Below are 15,213 nucleotides of genomic sequence, written 5' to 3'. Positions count from 1 at the left end.
GGCCCACACCATACTCCTGGTGTCCACCATCAGGCCTGTGTACTCCACACCCACACTTCCAAGCACCTCCTGCATTCAAGGCCATGGGTGTTAGCCAAAAAGGCCAGTGGAGCAAAAGCCTGAGCAATCTTCATTTACCCTACACATACTATGAGACAGGTACTATTACCATTCTCATTTTATTGATGAAATGACTGAGGCTTAATATAGTTCAGAAATAAACACCCAATTAAGTGTAGCAGATTTAATACACATACTTAAGTCCTCTTATTTCTCTAGGAATACTGGGAAAATGAAAGTGAAGAAATAAAATACAAATGGGCAATATGAATGGGATGTGAACATGTGGTATTGCTAAATTATGGGAAGATGAAAAGCATTTAGGTCCTTGGTTACTCTTTTAGCAGGGTGGAGGACTATGGACTCTGACCGCCTGTAGATGGGGGTTCCAATGAGAAACAAAATCATTCTTGCTAAAGAATGCTAACCAGGGCCTCCCTGGTGGCACAGGGATTGAAGTCTCAGCACTATCAAGCTATCACCAGACACTGTGGCATGAATTCAATCCTCTACCAGGGAGCTAGACCTTCCCTGTCTCGCCCACTGCTCCCCTCAGTCAGTCTGCCTGTTCTGCTTCCCACTCTGTCTCTGGTGAATCTTCTCACCGCCCCACCCCACACCTCTGGCCTCTACCCCAGTTCTTACATGTATAAATAAATAAAAATAAATCTTAAAAAAAATGCTAATTATTTAGAACTCTTAATACCTTGCAATATGAGTTTATGTGGCAGTGTAAGAAAGTAAATAGACTTCAGATCCCCTGTACTATGAGGCAAGCAAAAAACTCTCACAGAAAAATATCTTTTCTTGACTCCTCTCTTCAGCTCTTCCCAGTAGTCTAGGGATTCTTTACAAAATGTGAAACAGAGGTCCATGGACTCAGGAACCCACATAAGATGAATATGATATAAGGTACTACAGTGATTACAAGATAGTTAATTTTTAATGTAATTATTAATTCCAGTAGGCATACAAAAATGGAAATAAAATTATAGTAAATTACTTAGATTAATACTATTATTTTTATATCCATAATCATGTAGACCTTATATTTTTATCTAAAATTGTTGTATTCATTGGGAGACTTGGAGATAGATCCCTCCTATGTAACGGAGAGAAAGAGGACTCTGTCCTTAACTCTCGGTATGGATGGATCCCAATCAGCTGGACATGAGTTGAGTCCCAATCCCTTCCCCTAGTTTGTGTGTGTGTGTGTGAGAGAGAGAGAGAGAGAGAGAGAGAGAAGGGAGAAAGGAGAGGAGAGAAGAGAAGAGGGAAGAGGAGAGGAGATGGGAGGGGAGGGGAGGAGAGGAGAGAGGACTGAATCCCCAACTTCCTTGTTACGTGGTAATCAAATAGATAATGGACTATGTTTGTTGCCAACCATTTACTCATTCTTCTAAGGAATCTCAATTTTAAGTTTCCAAAGCGAACTCCCTCCCATGTTTGAAGGGAAAGATGACTCTGTCCTTACTGAGTGCCAAGCTTTCCTCCACTGAGTGGTTTAGGAATCACTGTGCAACCTAATTCAGGGCAAAGACATTAGCCATGCCATTAAAGAAGTGTTTTGACATGTTATTTATTTATTTATTTATTTATTTTTAGCTTTGGGCAAACACAGTAAACACATTTTCTTTTTCCGAATGCCTTCCTGTCAGAGTAGTGCCCACAAATTCTGCACATGATACAACCAGACCAAGAATCACAGGAGGTGAGGCAAGAGCCTCAGAAAGAAATAGAGCCAGGCACCTAATACATTCTACCTAGGGACATCTCTACCTCAGGATATCTTCCAATGTGCAACAGGAAATTTTCTTTAATTTCAGTAAATTTGAGAGGTTACAAAACCAGACCAAGGTTTCAAGGTATTAAAAGATAACAATGTAGGGCCTCCCCTGGTGGCGCAGGTAGTTGAGTGCTGCACTGTGAAGCTGTCCGCAGCCTCTGCGGTATGGGTTCGATCCCAGCCAGCCGGCGAGAATCCCACATAGTGAAGTAGTCCTCTCCTGTCTCGCCTGCTACTCCCCTCAGCAGTGTATTTCTTCAGCCTGCCTGTTCTGTTCCCCACCCTCTCTGGTGAATCCTCTCACCCTCCCATGCATCTGGCCTGTACCCTGGTTCTTGTATAAAAATAAATAAATCTTAAAAAAAATATTTATAAAAAAAGAATTAACGATGTAAGCCTGGTTTACCTGAGTCAAGATCATGGGTAACATCTTTATGGACATTGCTAAATTTCAGAATATACTTTCAATCTGCACTGGAACCCTAATTCTCACTGAATTATTTTCATTAAGTTTCATTGCATTATTTTGGCCCAAAATGGCATTTTTTGTAATTGTACACTAAGGCTTTTTAAGAATACTGATTATCCTTGCACCTAGGGTTTTTTTTTTTTAATTTGAGCTAACATTGGTGTTAATTATCTCTACATTGTGGTTTTTTTAAATCATATTAACAGTTGAAAAAAATGAGAGGACTCTATATTAACAAAGTAACACTAGAGTGGCAATTAAGAAAAACACTGTGATTAAAAAAGTTAAATTAGAGGGCAGCCACTGAATGGCTACCTTCATATTCCAGAGTGGTGTTAGGATAATGTCAGAGAGCTTTTAAAAATATGATGCCACAGGGAATTCACCGAACCTTTCACATGTGATATAAAACAGCTGATAAGCAGTTAGCAAATGGTCTATACAATCATTATCACTATCCTCAAAGCATATGAAAGGAAGCACTGTACAATACAAAAACTTATATCTGATGAAAACCATCCCTTTTGGAAAACTAGTGGAAAATGCACTAATGAAGACACAATTCTGGGATCTTCATTTAGATGGCACATGACATGGCACGTTGGTTGATACCATGGTTTTCTCTGTTGGAACAAATTAAAATAAGTGCTTCCTTTCAGTTAATTGCAAAAATATTTCTTTTAGTGTTGCAGAATTCCTTTTCCAGATTTTAAGAATGATGGAAACACAAACATTACTAGCACTGGTACTACTATGGCATACTTCTGTATAATACCCATTTCCCTAAAGTCAATATTTTATAATTTTCTATTATTTTATATTCTTGGTTCTTTTAATAATGTATACCAGTTATTTTCATTTGTTTTACTGCATAATTGATCTTTATATTTTCTTAGGTGATGCTTCATTTCCAATTAGCAAAGGAAATGCTATAATTCAACCATGTAACTCATGGCATTCTGGTTGAGTGGGGCACTTGGAATCAATACATGTGTTATGTTCTGCTGGAACAAGCAGATGGGTAATATTGCCAGAACAGGGATGGCATGATTAGTAAGTCAGCCAGGGGCAGGGTATGCAAGGAAGCGCTCAGTAATAGGTGGTAATATAGTGCCAGCAGGAAGCCTTAGGAGATCAAGAGGAGAAGCTATAGAATATTCTCTAGAGATTTATGAGACAAAGAAGGAACTCAGCCTGAGATGAACTAGATTGTCAGCCAGGGAGTCAAATAATGACTGTTACCTCAGCAACGCCACACTGATAGACAGGGGTCATGGAACAAGCTGTATAATGCAGGATGCTGCTCAAGTGTTAGATCCTGGCTTTTTTATTGACAGAGAAAAGAGTTGGTCAAACTAAGAACTGGGTTTAGGGCTCTAGGGAGGGTGAGTCTGCTGATATACTCCTTTCAAGTTAGACAAGAGCAGGACACTTGATGACCCTGGGGCAATGAGTATACATCATGAAGTATGACCAGGAAAGCCTGGGGGGAGAGAGGGTGTTGACTGATGTACTTTGCTTCCCAGAAACTAACTGATACCAGAAACTAACTGATCAATAGACTTGTTAATAAGATTGGGGCCACGGGTGGGGGAGCCTTATACTAAGTAATGTAAGGAAGTCACAGTCACAGAAGAATAAAGTAATATCATAATGCCATTATTGTGAACTGGGTACAACATACAGAGTTAACTCAAGAAGGTCTAATTGCATGCAGAATCCTGGAATTGTTGTGTATAAAACCCCTTACATTTTTGATTCTTTCGGAGAGGATTTCTTCTAGATTCTATGGTTAAGACAAAAAAAAAAAAACAAACAAAAAACAAAGTTTTAATGGGACCTAAAATTTGTCCTTTTCAGGATCTTAAAAAATGGTTATAGATTTACAAATATTAAACAAGACAAAGAAGTGAGTTCTTATTTAAGATTTTAAAAAAAAAGAAAACCTAACAATTTACTGAATCCTTGGACACCAGGACTCCTTTTTCTCCTAAAATCTCTTTAGATAGTTTCTGAGAACTGCTTTTTTAGTAATTATTCCTGATTATAACCTGAATTTCTTCCCAATCTAAGATTGTGAAAATCCCAGCTGCTCCCAAAACTCACAGTTGCCCTTGCCAGTGAGGGACACTGAGACTTTCCTTGCATTAACTTCAGGGCAGATTTGCCTTGGGCAGAAATGATTCCTGAGAAAGGAGCTGAATATTTCTGAGAAGCAGGATGATTAGGGACCATTAGAGTAGAGAGGCATAAAAAAATTACAAGGAACTACTGTTGAACAAGAATTTCTTCACACTATATTGTGTTGAATCATAATTTATGTTATTCTGGTATTACCTATGCCAGCAAATATGTCATTACTTGGAACTTTGGTAAAATATATTTGGAGTGTAGAAGCCACAAACTTCTGTTGCTGACTCACAGCCTAGACAGCTCTGTCCCAATCAGTGTGACTATTCAGCAAACATCTGCTAGGACCATCTTTAGAATACTTGTGTTCTCAGACTCTGCTATCTTGGCCTGGATTTCTTTAAATCCAGCTGAGTTTAGTTTTACATCTGACATCATTTTGCTAAGTACAAAGATTTCACAGTTCATATTTACCTAGGGAAGATTCCATATAATCATGTGCAGATGAATAAAACATATAATGAAGTCTAGGAAAAAAAGGTACTTTGGTTGGCAGGGCTAAATAAAAACTGGAATTTATAACTAAAGAGTTCTTACTCTTTGCTGAAGATAAGATGATAAGAAACTAGAGGAGTAAAAAAATTCAGATGATAACCCAGGCATATTTCTTCAGTGATACACTGTTTTTGTTTAGCAAAGAAACCTATTTAGCTTACTTTATGTTAAGCAATTCACTTTATTTTCTCATACCAGTTTTTTTTTCTGGATATTAAACTCTTATTTTTTTTTTCTTCAATTTTGAAATTGTTTCATTCAATTTGCTGCTTGGAAAATTTAAAAAGAAAACTTCTATACGCACAAAGTATGCCAAGGCCTCTGATTTTTAAAGGATACCTTCAACTTGGTGGTAACTAACTCTCTCTAAAACTAGAAAGGCAGGGCCTCCCCAGTGGCGCAGTGGTTGAGCACTGGGTTGCGAAGCTGCCCGCAGCCACTGCAGCGCTGGTTTGCTCCCCAGCCATCCCCAGCCACTGGGTGAGGTTCCCTCATGGCACGCAGACCTCTCCTGCCCCCACCCCGCTGCTCCCCTCAGCAGTGTGCTTTGGTGCTTCTGCCTGCTCTGCTCTCTGCTCTGCTCTCTGCTCTGACTGTGGTAAATTCTCTGACCCTCTCACGCTTCTGACTGTACCCAGTGCTTGTATAAATAAATAAATAAATCTTAAAAAAATAATAAAACTAGAAAGGCATCTGACATCTGCAGGAAAGGCTTCATTTAGACTGAAGAGGCACAGAATGATAGCTCTGTTTCATGGCCTCATCTCCTATTTAGATTTTTACATTCACTGCAGTTTCTGCTCCCATCTAAAATTTTGATCTCAGGGCCTCCCTTGTGGTGCCATGGGTTGGGCACAGCACTGTGAAGCTATCCACAGCCTCTGCAGCGTGGGTTCAATTCTAGGCTTGCCAGGGAGATACCCACATGGTGCGGCAGACCTCTCCTGTCTCTCCCGCTGCTCCCCTCAGCAGTGCTTTTGGTCTATCTGCCTGTTCTGCTTCCGGCTCTGTCTCTGGTGAATCCTCTCACCCTCCAGTGCCTCTGGCCTGTACCCCAGCTCTCATATAAGTAAATAAATCTTAAAAAATAAAATAAAATAAAATTTTGATCTCAAATTACTGTTCCCAATGTTAAAATCAATAACCTTTTCTCAGTTTTCCTCCTAATTTTCCAAGTCTCTCTTCTGTAGATTTATTTTCCTATCTGTTAGACTTTATCAGTCCCCTTTGCTGACTCCTTTCCTCAACCCCTACCCCTTCAAAAGAAATAAATAAATAAGATCCATCTTTCTGGCTTTTCAGCTCTTGGCTTTCTGGCTGTTATTTTTCCTCAAAAATTTCAGATAATCTTTCCCTCCTTCTTCATTCCCAGGCCTTTCTTCATCCCCAGGCTAGAATATATATTTCCAGTGCCTTACTTCTCATTCATTCAACACATATTCATTGGATAAATATCCATAACTTCTATATTTTTCTCTTATACTATATTCAAAACATGAAATTTTGTTGGCACGACAGTCAAAATCTAACCAGGCTTTTATGGTACCAGCCTGGTTGAAATCACCATCAATGGTCTCCTGGACCAAAGCATTGACCTTCATATTGGTCTCCAGGCTTTATATTTCATTTTCTTCCCACATCTTCTAGTCTTAACCTAACCCATCATCTGAACTTTGTAATTCTTTTCAAAATCTAGAGCAGATTATGCCATTGCTCTGCTTACAAACATCCAAATGACTATCTCTCCTTTTTTTTTTTTTTTTTTTAATCTGTGCTAAGGGCACTTAACATGAAATCTATCCTGCAAACAAATTTCTAAATGTACAATACAGTATCATTGTCTACAAACACATTTTTCCACAGAAGCTCTCTAGAACTTATTTCTTTAGCAAAAGTGAAATTATACCCATTGGTTAACAGTTCTACGTTCCTTCCCACCAGCCCCTGACAACCACCATTCTATATTTGCTTCTGAAACAAAATAAGTCTGGCTATTTTAGACACATCTATATGTGGAATCATGCTGTATTTTTCCTTATGTGAGGGTTTATTTCATTAAGCATAATGTCCTCAAGTGTCAAAGTGGTTATCTAGTTATATATTATCATAGTGTTTATAAGCTGTTTATCATTTCCCTTCTCCACAGCTCTGAGGCTTCATCTTCTACAAATTTACCCAAATTACTGAACATCTCCTCATGGCCCACATGACTTTTTACAATGTTCCAGGTATGTTCTGGCCTCAGCGTTATTGCACTTCCCATTTCTCTTCCTGGAACATAGTTCCCTCATATAAGACCACCACCTCCTTTCCTCTCCACAGTCAGGTCTTTGCTCAAGCATCAGGTTAGTGAGGACTATCCAGGACTCTCTAGTCAAAGTTATACTATACTCGCTCCTTTTTGGGCCTTCCCATTTACTTTTCCTGATTTATTTTCTCTCTACTTATCACCATAATATGTATATTATTTTTCTTTACAAAAGAATAAAAACTCCATAAGGGCAGGGATATTTTTGTTCATTTATATACACACACACACAAACACACACACACACTTCAGTGTCTAGAACAGTGCTTGAGACACAGTAAGAAGACAATAAACATTGTATCAATGGACAAAAAATAGCATTTTGTGACCATTGTTTAGTATACATTGAAAAGGAATGGGATTCTGCTTAGCACTCCAGAAGTAAATTGTGTAATAAAACAGTCAGAAATGAAAACAAAATATTTAAAGAGTTAGACAATATGGAATTAGTGAGGTACTCAAGTTGGACTTCCTATTAGAAAGTGGCATAGTAGTCTGATAAAAGTTAGACTGAAGAGCGTGATAAACATCAGTTCTGTAGATTTGAGTTTTAATGTGGTAACTAAATAATGCCTCGTTATTGCCTAATTTTTCTTTCCTATGTCACTTCATGCATCTATCCTTTTTCCTTAAAACTCCCAACAAAACTGTCAGTCCTTGAAACTTAGCTCCCAGTTGGCTCTAGGAGAAACCAAAAGGAAAACAGTGATTCTTAGCCAAACGCTAGAAAATAAAAGTGACAGTGTTCGTTCTGCTTGGCAGACAACAAAGCAAACCAGCTTTGTTGGGCTTAGCATAGACATAGCTGATTAGGTTGATAGTGAAAGGATTTGATTTTAGATTAAGGATTTGGATTGTTTCCAAATATCTTATGAAATCTTTGATTTGTGGAATGATAAAAAGAATATCTGAATATGATGGGTCTAGCTGTGGTATACTGTGGTATTGTAATATCAGGAGAAGGAAAAACAAGAAAGATAATAAGTTAGGAAACAGTTCAAATAGCACATTTAGAGTATACTCAGGAGTGCATTAGTGAGGTGGTAGTATGAAAAAAGAATATATGGTTAGAAAATCTGAAAGGTGGGCCTCCCCGGTGGCGCAGCGGTTGAGCGCTGGGTTGCGAAGCTGCCCGCGGCCTCTGCGGCGCGGGTTCGATCCCCGGTTGCTCCCCGGCCACTGGAGGAGGGTCCCACATGGCGCGCAGACCTCTCCTGCCGCCCGCTGCTTCCCTCAGCAGTGTACTTCAGTCCTTCTGCCTGCTCTGCTCCCCGCTCTGGCTCTGGTGAATTCTCTCACCCTCCCGCGCTTCTGACTGTACCCAGTGCATGTATAAACAAAACAAACAAACAAATAAATAAATAAATAAAACATGCCTCTATTAAAAAAAAAAAAAAAAAAAAAAAAAAGAAAATCTGAAAGGGAAATAATGGCAGGATTTGGATTCCAGCTCTTTGTGCTACAGGGGGTGAGGGGAAGTAGAAAATGCCTTCGGCTATGTGAGTTAGAGAGCAACAGGATCATTAACAGAGAGAAAGAAGTTGGAATTGGATATGGATTTGATGAGTTAAAAACATTTGGAGTTTGTGGCAGGGGAATGTCCAGCCAAAATATTCAGCAAGCAACTAGAAGTATAAAGATGACAGGAGGGGCCTCCACCGTGGTACAGCGGGTTGGCACAGCGCTGTGAGGCTGTCCACAGCCTCTGCAGTGTAGGTTTGATTCCTGGCCAACCAGGGAGATTCCCACATGGCACAGCAGACCTCTCCTGGCTTGCCCACTGCTCCCCTCAGCAGTGCTTTCCATCCATCTGCCTGTTTTGCTCCCTGCTCTGTCTCTGGTGAATCCTGTCACCCTCCCATGCCTCTGACCTGTACCCCCGTTCTTGCATAAAAATTAATAAATCTTAAAAAAAGGAAAAAAAAAGAAGACAGGAGGATTTGGTTTCAAAATGGGTTTACTCAGACTGTGATGGGCATATCTGGCTTCTTCAAAAATCCTCTGGAAACACTTGTTTCACACAAGCCTTACAGTTCTGATCTGTGATTCTCAGCACAAAAGAAGTAACGTCAATAGTAACCTGCAATTTTTGGTGCCATCTGTCTGTCTGTCTGAGGACAGGAAATGTTGTGGGAGGGCAGATAGCCGGGCTCTGGACATCTAAGTTTTTGAAGATACTGAAGAACCAGGAAAGAAGAAATCAAGTTCAAGATGTTTGGCAGAGTTCAGGCACAATATACAGGTGTGGAATTCTGAAGACTGAGATTTGGCCAAAAGACAAGCAATTCCAAGCAGAGTTCTGGGATTCGGGGACTAATGTTTTAAAGTTTTATGGAGCTGTGCTGGCCACATTGAAGGATGTTATTAAGTAACCCATTCCTTAGCTTTTTTCTTCTTCAGGCTAAATAAACCTTATTTGATTCTTCTCAGAGGTCATACTTTCCATTTCTTTATTTGTTACTCTTCTCTCAACTTTCTCGAATTTTCCTCTTTAAAAAAACAGACTAAACCTTCAGAATACAGAAATACAGGCTTAGTCCTGGACACAGGAATTGATTCTTTCTCTAAATTGTCACACCTAGCAACACCTTTTCCAGGTTTTTCCACCTGTTTTTAACTGGCCCATTCAGTACTCATCTAGATAGAGATGAGTGTCTAATTTTACACAAAATGTGGCCGTAATGGAACATACTTTATCCCAATAATTTTCTGTTGTAATTTTAAAAACGCAGAATTGGAAAGGTTATGACTCAAATATATTTTTCACTTTTGGAAGTTAGAGGTAGAAAATTCCAAAATAAAGCCATACTGCCAGTCTGAGTGTTTTCCTCCATAAGATATGGCATGCCCACAAATATGAGGCAAAATTATCACGTTTTTGCTTAAACCCGTGCTTTTGTTTTTGCTCATTCCAACAGATTAAACACAGCTCTAGATAAAATGTGATGAGAATACACAAAAAAGGAATTTGCGTAGACAACAGTCAAAAGTCTAAGTAGGGGAGGACACACCAGGGTGCTGACAGATCTTCCCACAATATCTCTGGGATTCATTTTCAATGTGGAATGAAGGGTATTCTTGTGAGGAAGGCACAATCCCAGGTTACACACGGTGAACTCCCGAGTCCCCAGGATTTACAAGCTATTGCTGGAGAGTGTCTAGGGCTTTCCTGGCACAAAAGGAGGAGGAAGAAATGTTCACTGGACAATAAAAACTTTAGGTCTACAGAGTAAAATAAAATCAGGGCCTTCCTTTACAGGGTGACGAAACTTGCCCCAGTAGTTGAGCGGTGGGGTGAGATCCACTTCCAGGGTTTTGAGTCTGGCAAGATCCCACTCCGCTCAGATTCTGTGGATTTGTTGTCACTTCTGAGTAGCGCAGTATCCAAATCCAGAGAAACACCCCTGAGGCCAGTGGGAAGCTTCCGAAGCTGGGGCAGCAGAGGAAAAAGAAGGGAGCACCGCCCGCCAGATTCCCTGCGGCTCCTCCTCTCTCCCCCAGGCCCACTCCCTACTTAAGTACACGCTTCCAAGTTCCAGACAAGAGCCCTGCGTGAGGCTCTACACGTAGCCGCAGACAGCTCCTTAAATAGGTCTACGTTAAGCAAACAATTCCGGACGTGGTGCTGAAGAAGGCGAACGGAGGCCACCGCAGGGCGCACGCAGCAGTGCGCGGATCAAGCGGCGGCCAATAGCCGGGACGCGGCCCGCCCCGTCACCTCCCCCTCGGGGGATCCTATAAGTTGCCCGCCGCTAGAGACGCCCGCCCGTCTGTGCTTTGCGACGGCTGGACTTGGGCCTTCTGCCCTACGGCTGGGGCTGCTGCCCGCGGGAGCGCTGCGCGCACCCTCTCTCCAGTGGCCGTGCGCCCCGGGGCGGACTTGGGTGTGTCCGGGGTGGGGGGTTGTCCTCGCGCTCTCGCGAGAAATGCGCAGCTGCAGGGCTGGAGGGTGGGGGGCTGGGGTGCTGGAGCGGGCGAGCTCCCTCGAAGGGAGGAAGATGGGGTCCTGCGCCGGCAAGTTGCGGCGGCTGCTACTGCTGCTGGCGCTCGTCTTCCAGCCCTGGGATCCCTGCCTGGGTACAAACTCCGAGAAGTCTTTCAGCATCCCCACAGGTGAGCACTTTCGCAGCGCGCCTGTCCGGCAGGGCTCGGCGGGGTGGGCAGTTCATTCATCCACCGCCCCCTGCTCCGTACTAGCCTCGTGAGCGAGGAGCCTACCAGAACCTCAGAAGTGAGGAGGTGGGGGGCTCGTCTTTCTCCGGAACGTCCGAGGTGAGTGGGGTGGACTGTCTCTGCTGTGGCTGCCGAGTTCTCCCCCAGAACTGCGCTCGGGTTGTGCTGGTCCCGGGAGAAGTGTGTGGGGTGTCAGCGGCTCTAGGAGGTCTTCGCAACCAGAGGAAGCGCGAATTTCCCTTCAGCACAAGTTAAGGTTTTCTTTTGGTCTTGCAGGTCATAGGGATGCAAAACCTTTCCTGCAGCTCCCCTTTCTTCTTTTCTGGAGTTGGCGTAATTTATCCGTGTTGGATGTGGCAGTACTCGCTGTGACCTAAACACGGGGTTCAGTGTACTTTCTGATTGATGGTGACACATTCCTTCCAGCGCCTCGGGAAGCAGCCGGTAACACCTACCGCTTGCCAAAAACAACGCTCAAACCCTTGGTTGTTTTCAGTAAGGCGGCCTGGCTACCCAGTACCTCCAGGCAGCAGTTTTCCTCTTTGGAGATTTGGAGGGCAAGCTGCGCACACATAGCTAGTCCCCTTAGCCAGTCTTTTTCGAAGACTGGTGCCCTGTCTTATTTTCATAAGCTGGAACTTCAACGAATAGTCTGGTCAAGTTCATGTAAAACAAAACTTTTTACATTTAGGCAGATTAAAGAGTCTCACCACCAGTTTGGCTAAACATACTTTGTTGCCATTTGGCGCACAGGGATGTCCTTGGGGTATTCCTCTTTGCCCTAATGCTCCTCAACTCTTGGAAATTAGATCTTGCATTTAATCGCCTTTCTGCTGTCCTGTTGTTATTTTTAAAACAGTTTCTTTTGGCACCTTTTTTTGGTAAGTAAAGAAAAGTGCTTTTTCTGTTTGTACTTTATTTAAGGATCAGGACAGAAATTTCTATTTCAGGCTCAAATTCAGAAGTTGGCATTTCGTGTATAATGCCAGCAAATGGGTGTAGCGATAGTTTTGTCTTCATCTAAGTGTTTCGGAAAACTTAAGTGGGCTACACTCCCCATCTTTCTACATTTCTTCGGAACAGTACTTGCTTTGTTAGCTTGAGAAACGTCTGCATTCAGATGAATTTCCATCAATTACTCCATGCTTTTCTTTCAGATATATATGATAGTTTCAAAATGGAGTTTTGAAAACTGTGTGAGTCCTTTACATTTGAGCTTAATTTTCTTCCTAACTTTAAATTTTTCTTTTAGTATAACACCTAGAGAATAGACAAGTTTCAAGTTTGCTTTTAGCAAACCTGGAAATGGAGGCTTTGAAAAAAATTCCCAGGAAAAATGACTTTCTTTGTTGAAACACCCAAGAACATTTACTCGGAAATAAAATAACTCCTAAGGACTTTTCTACTTTTAGAGGGACCTTAAAGATTTTTGAATATTTTATTTTACTTCATTACTATCACCTTTAACTTTTTTAATAGAAGGCATATCTTTGTAGCCGCTTTTAAGCTTACTTTAAAAAATCAGCTTCCTTTTCTATTCTGGCTTTTAAGTTTCATGGAGCTAGACAGTAAAGTTTTAATAGATTGTAACATGAGAAAAAGTGAATTTAAGATATGTATACTTTCCTCAGAAAATGACAACATAAAACCCATGCTGAAATCTGATGATTCGTTGTTTTAGGGGGGTGGACATGGGGAATTGGGGTATTGCTGAAATGCAGGAGAATATTAATTCATAGTAAGTCGAGCCAACGTAGCCTGTTTCAGTGTGAATTTTTGTGTAGGTACATGTGAAAAGTTAGTAAATATAGATAGTGCAGTACATTATAACATGGCCAAAATCATGGACTGTGTTCTATTTTGCCCCTTAAATGGTACAACTAAAAATTACTAAATTGGAAACATTTATCTACCTTGTGTAAATAGTAAGAAAATTTTAGAATTCTAAGTTGTCTAGTTTAATAGACTGTCGTTAAGGAGAATGATAACCATCTCTAACCCCCATCCTAGCTAGGCTAGAAACAGATTTTCTAGAAATATATTAAACCGTGCTTTCAAAACCCTACTGACATTTTGAGCTAGGTAATTCTTTGAAGTGGGGACTTTCCTGTGCATTGTAGGAATGTTTAGCAGCATCGTTGGCCTTTAACCACTAGATGCTGGCAGTACCCTCCTCTAGGTGTGAGAATTAAAATGTCTCAAAATAAAAACATAGTTAAGTGACTCCAGAAGGATAGAATAGGCTAGCATTGAAAACCACTAGGTTAGAGAAAGATATTTGTACTTGAGGCTTTGTGACTCCCAGTATGATGCTTTTTCGAAAGCAAGTCTTTGAAGTGATTTTACTATTATTTTCATTGTAGGAGGGAATGTGTTCTTTGAATTACATCAGTCAATGGTTGTAATATAGTTTTTCTTAATTTTGGTGCTGTATATTGACCACAGTTGAGAACATTGCTTTTTGGCATTTTTACTCTGACTTCTGTTGGGTACTGTGTTTATTCTTTTTTGGCTGCCACATTGTTCTTAGAATGGTAAGTATTTAAATAAGATTTTGGTTAAAAATACTCATTTATTTCTATACATTCTATAGGAATTTTACCTTAAAATTTTATCCCCATGTCTGTGTCAATAAATCATGTTCATGACCTGATTTACCTTTCCTGTATATTTCTGCCTTCTGGATGAGAGAAGTATTCCCGCCAAGCATTTGCACCAGGTTTTCAGACCTGGCACAACATTTTTGTGTTTTCCAAACTACCTTGACAATTTCATGATCTAAATTGGGTAGAGACCAAGTTTTGGGAAAATATGGAGGAAATGGTTTCCTATGTTTCTTTCAAGACCAGTATTTTTCAACCATGTTCATTTGTAAACTCTTTTTTTTTTTTTAAAGATTTATTTGTTTATTTATTTATACAAGCACTGGGTACAGTCAGAAGTGGGGGAGGGTGAGAGAATTCACCAGAGTCAGAGCAGGGAATTCACCAGAGCCAGAGCGGGGAGCAGAGCAGGCAGAAGGACCGAAGTACACTGCTGAGGAGGAGCAGCGGGCAGGAGAGGTCTGCGCGCCATATGGGACCCTCCTCTGGTGGCCGGGGAGCAGCCAGGGATTGAACCAGCACTGCAGAGGCTGCGGGCAGCTTCGCAACCCAGCGCTCAACCGCTGTGCCACCGGGGAGGCCCGATTTGTAAACTTTTTAATTAACATGGGAACATTCAAAGAGGAAAGGAAAGGTTTGTCCCTATCTGCTGATGCAGACCAGCAATTTATGGGGTGGAGAGGAAAAGACCAAGGTACAGGAGACACCTCTGAAAGGCAGAGGAACTTGTCCTCTGACTGCTTTTTGAGTTTTGGATTCCAGCCAGGCAGAACAACTCATTATCCTTAAACAGACTGTGCCTTTTATTTCATAATGTAAACACACATACACACACACAAACACACACACAAACACACACACAAATCCCAGAGAACATGAGGACAAGAAGTGAAAAATGAATTGAGATACTCCTTCTACTCATCACATTGACTAAAGTATTCTAAACATAAATAGACCATACCAAGTGTGAAGATGGGAATTCTCAAACTGTTGGTGGAAGCACAGTATTGTTGTAGAAAAATTAGAAATAGCTAGTGGAATTGAGAATCCTACAATCCTAGATATGTATGGATGGTTCTCCCTCAGATTTCTATGTTTGCTTTTTCTCCTTGAAATTCTATTCATTGTT

The 15,213-nt window shown here is 41.1% G+C and overlaps 1 protein-coding gene across 2 annotated transcripts in view; it reads left to right on the top strand.

The window, feature by feature from the left end:
• Positions 1–11,306: 11,306 nt before the first annotated feature.
• Positions 11,307–15,213, top strand: part of PLOD2 (procollagen-lysine,2-oxoglutarate 5-dioxygenase 2) — a gene marked incomplete at both ends in the record, with an annotated part of 112,596 nt that continues 108,689 nt past the window's right edge. For both annotated transcript variants that reach the window (XM_084231278.1, XM_084231277.1), the window contains one exon: positions 11,307–11,421. In XM_084231278.1, the coding sequence (XP_084087404.1) occupies positions 11,307–11,421 (115 nt within the window). The remainder of the gene's footprint in view (positions 11,422–15,213) is intronic.

Source organism: Talpa europaea (assembly GCF_964194135.1).
Source record: "Talpa europaea genome assembly, chromosome: 4".
NCBI lineage: Eukaryota > Metazoa > Chordata > Mammalia > Eulipotyphla > Talpidae > Talpa > Talpa europaea.
Note: the sequence above shows the minus strand (reverse complement) of the source record. Positions and strands in the feature narration are given on the sequence as shown.